Source organism: Aulostomus chinensis, chromosome 7, assembly GCF_037954235.1.
Source record: "Aulostomus chinensis isolate RoL2024-O1b breed Wild chromosome 7, RoL_Achi_v1.0, whole genome shotgun sequence".
In the NCBI taxonomy this organism is placed as follows: domain Eukaryota; kingdom Metazoa; phylum Chordata; class Actinopteri; order Syngnathiformes; family Aulostomidae; genus Aulostomus; species Aulostomus chinensis.
The window spans coordinates 5,598,587-5,609,593 of NC_141326.1; the positions used below are offsets into that span (position 1 = coordinate 5,598,587).

The 11,007-nt window shown below is 40.0% G+C and overlaps 1 protein-coding gene across 1 annotated transcript; it reads right to left on the bottom strand.

The window, feature by feature from the left end:
- Positions 1-1,462: 1,462 nt before the first annotated feature.
- herpud1 (homocysteine-inducible, endoplasmic reticulum stress-inducible, ubiquitin-like domain member 1) lies at positions 1,463-10,748 on the bottom strand. The gene is made up of 8 exons (XM_086208251.1): positions 10,348-10,748; positions 8,832-8,909; positions 8,144-8,203; positions 7,387-7,598; positions 6,490-6,600; positions 5,977-6,348; positions 4,609-4,723; positions 1,463-4,432 (listed from the first exon to the last, which is right to left on the bottom strand). The coding sequence occupies exons 1-8, from the start codon at positions 10,498-10,500 to the stop codon at positions 4,262-4,264; spliced, it is 1,272 nt and encodes a 423-aa protein (XP_086064377.1). The 5' UTR covers positions 10,501-10,748; the 3' UTR covers positions 1,463-4,261.
- Between the last annotated feature and the right edge of the window lie 259 nt (positions 10,749-11,007).

Consider the following 11,007-nt stretch of genomic DNA (forward strand, 5'->3'; position numbering starts at 1 on the left):
TTGGACATGAACAGCATGAGACGAGACGATAAACCGCTACGACTGCCAGAAAGCAGTTGTCCTAAAATAGGAGTTTAGGTCAGAGTAAGAAGTGATGAAATAGATACGAAGAATCTGTAAACAAAACTTCAAACTTCATACCACAATTGTTGAGAAAGGTACATTGTGTACTTGCCAACAAAAAAAAAAAGAATCTGATACATGAAGTTTTGAGGCTGAGTTTGGCCATGTTGAAACTCCAACTGCTTACATCCAAATAGACTGTCAAATGAACAAATAGACGCTGGTGAGAACATAACCCTCTTGGAGGCAGTAACAAATACATTCAGCATTCTTCCCAGATGGGCAGGTCAGTGAACTGCTTTGCTACAGCAAACAGAAAACAGAGTGGGTGAGAGTGGGATATCTGAAGGTCATGAGGAGTCTGGACTGGACTGATGATAACAGCAGGACTGCAGTGGGCAGCAGACTAGCAAACAGATACCTGACAAGTATCTTTGACTCGTTTCCACTGGGTCAGCTGTGATTTACCATGGAAACTAGTTCATGGGCTCCACAGCAAAAAGCTTTCCCCAACTAACATGAAAGTTTCTGCACTCTAGTACCAGGACATAAAAACTATTTAATGTTCAGGTACTACTGCCATGAAATGCAAGTTTTGCTTTTGCTTTTTTACAGTGGCCTCTGCTGTCACAAGTGGTAACTACAGGACTCTGGTGACCTCGAGGGGTACCGCTCTACCTACAACAGGAAAGACACAGGAGAGGCAGGGAACCATACTTTGTGTTACTTTGTGTGTTTTATTGTTAATTGTCCAAATTATGCTAATTATTTCAAAAAACACATTTTGACCGTTTGAACTGGGGACAAAAAGAGAAAACCAATCACAAAACCTGTATCACATATTTTAGTAAAATACTCTGTTCAAACACCCGTCCAGGGTGAACCCCACCTCTCGCCTGTAGATGCTGGGATAGGCTCCAGCCCCCCCGCTACCCTTACTAGTAAGGAATAAGCGGAAGATGACGATGACTCTGTTCAAACACATGCTGCAATATTTTATCTAGACTGAATATAAAACATTTGCTCACTTCATCTTTCTGCAGAATCTTACTGACTTGGAGTTCATGAATCCATGCCAGTAGGAACAGTTGTGACACAGCCAGAGAAAGATGGTGTGCACTTTAATTCTGACCTGACAGCGTTCCAAAAGGAACATTTGTGACACCTGCGAATGTCACATTACCATCATCCTCTGCTGTCTTTGTTGACTAAGGCCAACAGATGTGGGACCGAACGCACAGAATCATGTGAAAGCACTATAGTGTATGTAACAAAGGTTATGTGTTTGCAGAGGGGCCACTGAATCCACAGAGTTTACTCTCTGTCAGAGAAGTTCTCGTGCTTGCACTGAAGCGATCAATACTCATCACATCTGCAATCAAGAAGGAGCCAGTTACGTTAAGAATATTTATTGCATTTCATTCTTGCAGATATCCTCAACACACACATTGTGGATCATTCATCAAAAAGCTCTTCTGCCAGGAAGACAACTCAAATAAAGAAAAGTTTGATCATTAAAATGTCCAATGACAATCATACCTCTTAACCATTAACATTCCCCAAGAAAATAAGGGCATCATATTTCCTGGAGGGACACAGAACACATTCAAGGTAGGAAGCACAGAATGATTTTTTTTTCAACTTAAAATGTGAAACAAAAAGTGAGAACGGGTAAATCTTACTGAAGCACAACAAACAGGTGCACACGTATCCACACCCTTGACAGAAAAACCCAACTCGACAGCGTGATGGTGATGAGGGAAATGAACAGAGTTAATCAGCTGTCCTGCTGTTAATGACACGTTGACATCAAGTTTGACATCAATCAGGTTCAATTTTGAATCAAGAAGACGTTAACCTGGTGTGGAGAGAGACTGAACAGAGTAAAGAGGAAGTGATTTGATTCCACCAACACTCCAAAGATAATCACTGACATTTATAATTCAGTGTCTTCATCAAATAGCAATAATTTGACATTAACCCTGCATTGGGGTTTTCGACTTCATCCCATTTCAGAATAAAACAAGGTGTTAAATATGTCTAATAATAAAAACAAATCATAACTCCTTTATACTTTAAAGAAACTTGCATTTGATACATATTGTAAAGTGCTTTGAGTACATGCAATATATTTGCTAAGACCTTTTTATTTCTTTTAGCCAACAACACGATCCAACTGAAGATGTTACCAACAATTTGGCAGAAGGAAGAATTCCCATTTGTGTTTGGTTCTAAATGCCTGAACACAACCCACCCACCAGAGAACATGCAACTGGCCTCAGAGAAACCATCCATGTCAACAGAACCCTGATGAAGTGGCGGTGTTTTGTATGGAGTTCCAGTCAAAGTCAGTGTTTACTGAAACCAAGGCTGGTCAATGTTCTCTGTCCCTCTCACTCCCACTCACGCTCTCTCTCTCTCACACACACACACACACACACACACACGCACACACACACAAACAGAAAACAAAGGCAAGAATTATTAGAATATTATTTCATCCCCACCTTATTACAATCTGTTGATGAACAGCCATAAATTAAGCAACTTCAAAATGAGTGTTAAAATGTGAATACCTATGAACTGATAGCATGGACAGATTGTGTGTTTGAGTGTGCACGTGTTCCCTGCTGTGCTTTAAGGCCATTCTTTTTCAATTTCAAAATTTGTGTTCCCAAGGTTTTCCCTTGTTCATCTGATAATCTGACTGAGAGAATTTCACTAAGATGTAATTGGGTCTATTCAGGCTGAGTCACTTTTCTTCAGACATGAAGATATTCATTTCTTAATATTTCATTAGTTATTTGAATGATTGTATTTTTGTTGTACATTCGACAATTTTCCAGTAAATCTTTTGAAACCTAGAACTGCCACAAGGAGACTTCAAACCACACATATTAACATACATTTATCAAATAAATATCTGTTGTGATCATAATTTGCATTGCTCAAATATTCAAATCTTTACAGTCTTTGCTTCCCGGCCCGTCTATTCAAGAAAACCTAAGGTTGTAAGAGGTGAAAGTAGCCATCTTAATTGGATGAGGTCATAAAGAAAGTATATGATGGTGCAGACACAGCATGACGATGCATCCATCACGTCATCATTCCAGCAGATCGTGGTTCAACTCTTTCCAATATGGGGGCGAGGCCATCAACCTCACTTTGCAGCTACACAGTAAACCACGAGGGGCTTCGTGAACACATTCAGACGTGAAATGGCCACAGACTCTTTCTCTCTTATCTTAGCATTACTTAGTTAAACTATCACAATCCTCATTAGCATGGAGGTTATGCTACACACAGTCACCTTACTGATTGGTTTACATGGTTTCCATACAAAAAGTTGGGCCCAACAACTTCCCAGCCATCCCTGGATTCAGCGTGGCTGCAGCTTCAGAAGGAAGCCTGTTTGGTTGGATGGGTCAAATAAACACAAGTGTGGTGCGGTGTGGTCGACCAGCTCAAGCTCCATTATCGCCTCTGAGGTGGAAGTGAGCCTCAACCAAAGAGTTGAATTGAACCCAAACCATCATCTCTCACACATGTTGAGACATGATACACAAAATAACCAGAATCATGCAACATTATTATTAGTCATCTCTGATTGGGGCAAAATGGAAACAACCTTTTATGTTCTACCAGGGTGTTGAAATTGACAACTTAAATAGTCACTGATCTGTCCGTCACTGACGTTTTGATGCTGAAATTGAACACTAGCGCCATTTCTGTACAGACAGAATGTGCTTATCTCAGGACAAATGCTATTTTGATTCTTAAAACAGAAACATACCTTACTTAGTTAATTCCACCCTCAGTTGTTAAATCCTTGTTGTTGTAGCTGTGCTTGTCTTACAATCCCTTGTTAAATCAAAAACCCCGCAACACCCTTTTCCACTCAACAATTTGATGCTGTCTGATGTTTATGCCATGTCATTTATCCACTCTCCAAATTTTTGGCAATTCAATTATGTACCTCTCTTGAATCTCGCTGGTATTGTTCTGTCTGTTTTCAAGACAGAGCAAAGTTGTACTGATGTAGAAAGACCACTGGTCAATGGGCTCTTCCAGTTTACTGCCTGAATGAACAATATGTCCTTGTTTCTGTTCATTCTTCAACTGGCATATCCATCGCTCCCCCTGGAATAATTAAAAAAAAAGGAGTCTGCTGTTTCTCTCTGTTGTCCGGCTGAGTTGGTCAGTTGGCCAAACCCTGAGGAGCTTCTGGTATCAGGGAGGAGAAGAATGTTTTGAAGAAAACCCAGGTGGACCAAATGACTGACACCCTGTGGGGAGGCACTAAAATTGCTGCCATTGGTCCATGTCCATCTGATCCATCACCTGCAGCAGCAGCTTCCTCCCTTTCAGCCTGAGGATAAAAGATGAAAAGGCAACATTAAAGTAGGATCTGTAAGTGTTTGTGTTTAACAAGTATAAAAACTTCAAGGGATGAACCCTGCCAAGCCTGGTGAGCATACAATTGGATTCTTGAATGTAAAATTTTTCATATTTCATCAACAATCTGTTAGGTAAAGCATTTCTCACAGGATTTGGGTCCCTGTTCTCATTCTCCTGGTTGTTCTGGACCTCTGGGGGCTGCCGGTTGTTGGGTTCCTGGCCCTGCACTCGCCTTCTGAAGGGAAACCAGCCTGCAGTGTGTCTGCACAAAAGAAAACAATCGAGTGTGTTGAGGTAAATGTTTCTTTATTCTGTCAAAACTCAGTAGCAAAGCTCCAGACTGTAAGATTACTCAGCTGACCATGAAGAGTTTAGATTAAAGTCAACTCCCATCAACTCATTCCTAAGCGCTAAAAATTGTATCACTTCTTGTTAGAAAAATATGGTTATAATGAAGTGTGATTTTTCTTCCTTTTTAATAGACTCATAGGTAATTTGAATAAAAAGCTTTTAAGGAAGGAAGTAACTACATCTGACAAACTGCCGTGACTTCCAATAACCAGCTAAGACTGCTGATAGAAAAATAGTATTTCAAGTAAACTAAGTTCGACTACTAAGGAAGCTTGCATAACAACAACAACAATAACAAAAACAATAATACTAATATCATCCAGCACCATATACATTGTTGTTTTTCAATTCATCAAAGTTTGGTTTGTTTGTTGTTTTTTCTTGAGAAACACATGATGGAAAAATAATGAATGAGCATATTCAATTCTATAATGCATAAAATAGCGCCTTTAACTTACATCTGGTAATATCAGTCACATATATATATATATATATATATATATATATATGATATAAATAGGGCAAAAGTCATGTGTAGTGCATTGATTTTATCAGCTCACAGACTAATTATCCAAAGCAGGAATTTGCACATAAAACAAACAACAGTGTCCCCAAGTGACAATGCATCGTTGCAAGGTGCCAGTCTGTTCTGTTAGTTGTCTGTACTTAAGTTTCATACAGATGTCTTGCATTGAACTGAACATTCTGGGTGTGAATTATTCTGATTAAACAACTGTAACCTCAAAGTACACAGTGTCCTTTTTTTAATTAAAAAAGGAAGAAGACATTTCCATTTGCAGAAGTAAATTCTGAGCTGAGAGTGAATTCATCGTGTGAGGACAGAGATGGCCAGTCATATCCAACATCCGTACATAGATGTACTATCATCAGTGCCTGTGGGCTGCATCAGTGAGTAAATGAAACTGACAGATCCCTCAAACAAAGAAAAATGTCTCAGGTGACCAAAATAACTTGGCCAGAGTTGAAGTGAAATCACTTCCTGGATCAAATTCTGACTCAAGTGTAGTGTTGTCTGCATGTTAGCTTCTTTCACAAAGCAAGCCTGCCTGTCCTGGATAGACAAGAATTTCCAAAGACCAAACCAATTAGAATTAAACACTGTAAGATTATAGTTATCACAGCAGAGGGAGAGACTAGACTTACAGGTACATGAGGAGGAGGGTACTCATCACCAGCAGAAATCGACTGAGGCTGGAATTAAAATATACAATCATGAGCAGAACACTGAATCTTGCGGCCGAGTACAACCAGTCCAGCCAGTCTCGCTCCATGTCCTCCTCGTTCTCCATTACAGGACCCCCCTGTGCATTCATCCGCATGTTCTGATTGGCTGCGCCTGGGTCAATGAAAGCACCATCTTCCGCTGGGTTCTGATTAGCCGGGAGGTTGTCAATGGGGTTCTGATTGGGCAAGGCAGCAGGGACAGGTACTTGGTGGGCGGGAACAGGAGGGTACTGGCCAGCAGTCGCAGCAGCTGCTGAGGGAATGGTGCCTGCTGCTGCCAGAGCTGCATGACTGTTGGTAGAACAGAGGCTAGACATCAGGAAAGAATCTCAGATAAAGACATACATGTCCAGACTTACAAAACAATAAGATTTTAAAGAAATAAGACGACAGGAAAATAAAAAAGTGTATAGTTTACGAATTTAAACTCACTATTGCATGTAGTACTGTCTAGCATAGACATGCTGAAGCCACAGCAGTTGTTGGGGGCTGTACAGAGAATAAGTGGGAAAGGCTGGCTGGGTCATCTGTGGTGCTCCAGGCCTGCAGGCAAAGACAAGACATTGCTCTTTTAAAAATGGATAAAATACATTTTGTAATGCAACTTGCAGTTGCTAGGCTTCTCCCCCCGAAAGACACTCTGACCCTCATTTACCGAAGACAAGACCATTACAATGAATGATGTCCTCATACAACCCCACTTGAGGAAATGCAACCTGTCTCTTTATGCATTTCTTAGTCATCTCTTCTTGATATTTGAGTGAAGGCAAGGACAATGAATCCAAACACTATGTATGATTGCTCAAACACTTCAGCAGACTAGATGCTCCTGCATATTGAATCTCTAATTCAGTACCACACATGCACAGCTGAATGCACAGGCTTCACCATTTTTGGGGGTGGTAAATCCTACCAGCATACTTCAATTTCAAAATCCTTGCATGTGATCCAAAATGTGTACAGGCTAGCAGGTACACAATTTGGTTGAATGCCATTAGATCTCATTGCATCAAGCACATTTCATGAAACTGAATAAACTGCAAGTGTACTGTTATCAGTCTTGATTCAAATGACATCATGAAGTAAATTTTAGGCCACACAGCCCATACCTAAGCCTGCAGCCTTGTTTCATTCATTCATTTTCACAACTGATTATGAAAGGGTAACCTAAAATACTATGTGAGACTTCAAATTCTGGAAAAAAAAGTGACGATGGAACCTAACCAAAAAAATTTGGTACATTTGACGTCATGCTCTCTCTGAAGCTTATACACCTCCTCTCTTAGTTGAACAGACAATTCATTTCTTTCAGTTTGGCTCTTGGCTTACATTGTGGTAGGAGGCCATGCAGCAGCACCAGGGGTGGATACTGGGGTCGATGTGTGTCCCGGAGTAGCAGCTGAGGTTGAAGACATCTGCCTCCTCTGCCTCATCACTGGAGTGCTGGAAGTCCCTCCAGTGGAGGAGCTTCTATGATTGGGTGAAGCAGGGGTTGACATGGGCCTGGGACTGGTGGAGTTTGGTTGTTCTGTGTCTACTGTCTGATTAAATAAATAACACAGAAGGGTTTAAATTATTTGAAAATTCAGCAACATTAAAAGCTGTACACGACCACAAAACCATGAGAATTAGTCAAGTATATAGTTATGTGTTTTATTGCTAAGGATGCAAAACCACAAGGAACTGTTGGTTAACATGGTGGAGCAAGTTACATGCAAATTCTGTCTGATATGTGTAACTGAGTTCGGAAAGAGCGAAAAAAGAAAGAAGAAGTGAAAGCTTTCACATGATGATGGACTACTAATGAGGGGGAGGTGAAGAAGTGCACCTGTCAAGCTCGTCACAAAAAAGTAATTCTTGTCCAAATTGCTTTTCTTCAAATGCACTTGTTGACTATTTCAGGAAGAGTACAAGCCCATTTGATCTAATAGCTGAAGCAGATGAGAGTGGGTAAAACACTGCTACGGTAGCCTCGTCGACACCGACGGTGTAATGAATGTATATGGTAAAGTACTTGACTTTCCTTTGGAAACAGATAAACTATGTATGTGTCAGGCACATATGTGTAAACATAACTACTTCTCACCCCTGGTCTGGCTGGATTCCTAGTAGCAAACACCAGGTGCAGTGTGGGAATGGACGCTGTCTGAGAAAGGGGAGATAAAGGTCTGATTAGACAAAGCTCGGTGCTAAAACGCAATGATACAACAAGTCCACATGTCACAGGAGACATCATTAAACACACTGAAATTTCAGTATTCAGTTCAAAAAATTTGGATAAAAACTAAAACTTTGTGACAATAATTCTAAATCAGTCTGACTCCAATTATTTTGGCAACTCTTGATTCTGAAAATAGCAAACAAAAAGAAACTTCATGATCTATCAACATACTGTTTGTGTTATACTCTATAGAATGACTTCAAAAAGGAGCCAGATATATCAGATAGTTTGGTGGACCTCCTTTCTTTGGATTTAGATGTTTTTCAGAGCAGGAATAGTCTTACACATCAGTACTGTATTGCATCTGATCGGATGAAATATGAGCCTCTCCCAGGAATCACAAATAAAAACCATGAAATATTATACTACGCTGGTTTTCTACAGCTTTCTTTCTTTTCATTGGATGCTGGAAAACTTTTGTGGCCATTTATTAACAGACAAATGTTCATGAGAGAAAGCAGTGAGTTCGACACCAGGGTCCAGCTTGAAACATTCACCAATTTAAGGTTTAGTGGTTTAGGGTATAATGCTGATAACAGGAACAAAAACTCACCTGTCTGAAGAGATCTCTAATGTGCAGATGGTCAGGAAGAAGTTTACCACAATAGATGAGCCTTTGGTCACTCTCAGCCTGAAATCAAAAACAAGCAGGAGGAGGACATCTTGATGTCAGGTTCATTAATGTATACACAAATCTAATCTGGACAGTGGCTTGATGACACCTGAGGAAAAGGACCTCAGATGAGGAAGGAGGATGACACAGTGTGGACATTTTCCCACAGGTTAATAGACATGTTACAACACTGGTGTTCCCAGTCAGGACAGATGTATAAGAACACGGATTGATATGTGTCATAAGTGTGATTTGCAATTGCGATGTAGCAAACAAATGTTATCATGAATCTCCTTGATTTGTTGGCCACAAAAATGCACACAAATTACTGATCATTTTGAAATGTCTATTTCTCTACTTAATCCAACATATACATTCCTGCAATGCTGTTTTCAGAAATAATAATACTTCACTAACTTAAATGAATACAAAAATATACATTTTTTGCAACATTTAACTGCACAGGCTGGTACTGTGACTTTGATTTGACAGAAACCTTCAGTCTGGAAGCATTAATAAGTCCTCAGTTGTTGACTCAAACTAATTACCCAAAAGTATGTGATTAACTAAACAGGTTTACTTCTTGGGATGTGGTGGCTACATGATTGTCTATTTTTACTCTGCAAATGCTTAGACATAGTGTAATACCAGGTATATATAGAGGCCGTAGTGTGTGGTGTCTCTTATGTGCAAAAAAAAACAAAACAAAAAACAACAGAATAGGATTTAATGCTGGATGACTTAGCATGCTTTAACTACCTGTTAAGAAGAATATTATGCTCGAAATTTATATTTGATGGATAAGATATATGTTTATACTGCAATATATCAACGTGTATACATAAACCAAGGTTGTTCTCAATTGATCAGATAGTTTTACTCAATAAAATCTTTGCTGACATTGTTATTCTATTATTTAGGCACCCCAATACAATTGGACTGCATTCAGGCATGACTGACCATCTGTTTCCTGTCCACAAAAGTTGCACCTGCAAACCTCTATTTATCTATCAATAGTCTATAATAAGAAATCTATAAACTGTGTCATCTCAGCTGGAGCTGAATGGTGCTTGTAAACGTTGGTCCCAGTGGCTCAGGTGATTCACTTTGACCAAATATAGAACAGAAATTTCAAATATTAATTGAGAGTGTGGCTAAATGTTTCCACAGACGAGACACCAAGATGATATTTTAAGGATTAGGGGGAAGCGTGGATAAAAAGTACATGGACGCATTGTTGTAAGTTTTAAGAAAAGAAATGGGACCTCGTTTCACGCATTTAAACCCATCATTAGTTTAGTGTCAGTGGCCACTCAGACAGACAACAACCGGGACCGTGTTAACAAACAGCTGTTAAATGGCTGCACGCTCAGGTTCTGACATTCCAGGACAAAGCCCAAGGCTGCCCGTCACACCACCAAGTTCCGCTAGCATTAGCTAAACTAAATTAACTCACCGGTTTGCTTGGATAGACAGCGGAGATATGTGTTTTCAGCTCCTTCACAGTCCAGGTCAGTTGGACGCCTTCTACTGTTTGGTCCTCCTGCGCCTGGTTGGGTGTTTTTATGAGAAGAGAGATCGTTTTTGGTTGAAAATTTTCCTCCTCCATTTTCACTCACTTTCTCTCGTTTGGTCTCGCGCTTTCGGTGATACCGCTCACTCGGTACAAATGTATTTAAACAAAACTATAGTATCTTATTTAAACAATGTTCAACTACCAACATCGAAAGCGATGCGAATAGTCCACTCAAAAAAAGAAATTTAGGACACGATTGATGTCTGGAGGCGTCTTTTCTGCCCTGTCTTGCTGTCATATACGAGGAATGTTGTTTCCAAACACACTGTGGCCGCTCCTGATTGGTTACACCCAGCTCGTGCACCGACGTGGAGGCTTGGGGACTAGTTGTCCTGCGCGCATGCGCATAGATCGACAATATTTACAAAGATTGTCTATTTCCAGTTTTATACACGTTCGTGTACTCACTCTGGTGATATTTTGCCTGATATTTACCTGTAAACTTAAGAGTCGATGATGACATTAATTTAGAAAGTAGAGAAAGGTATCTGAGGCGGTTCATTATTAAGCTGAAGCAGAGCTGATAAAAGAAGAATCACT

Coding starts and splice junctions, on each gene's coding strand:
- herpud1 (XM_086208251.1), bottom strand. CDS start 10,500: ATGGAGGAGGAAAATTTTCAACCAAAAACGATCTCTCTTCTCATAAAA. Junction 8,204..8,831: donor TTAGAGATCTCTTCAGACAG/GTGAGTTTTTGT, acceptor CCCCTTTCTCAG/ACAGCGTCCATTCCCACACT. Junction 6,349..6,489: donor AGACAGTACTACATGCAATA/GTGAGTTTAAAT, acceptor TTCTACCAACAG/TCATGCAGCTCTGGCAGCAG.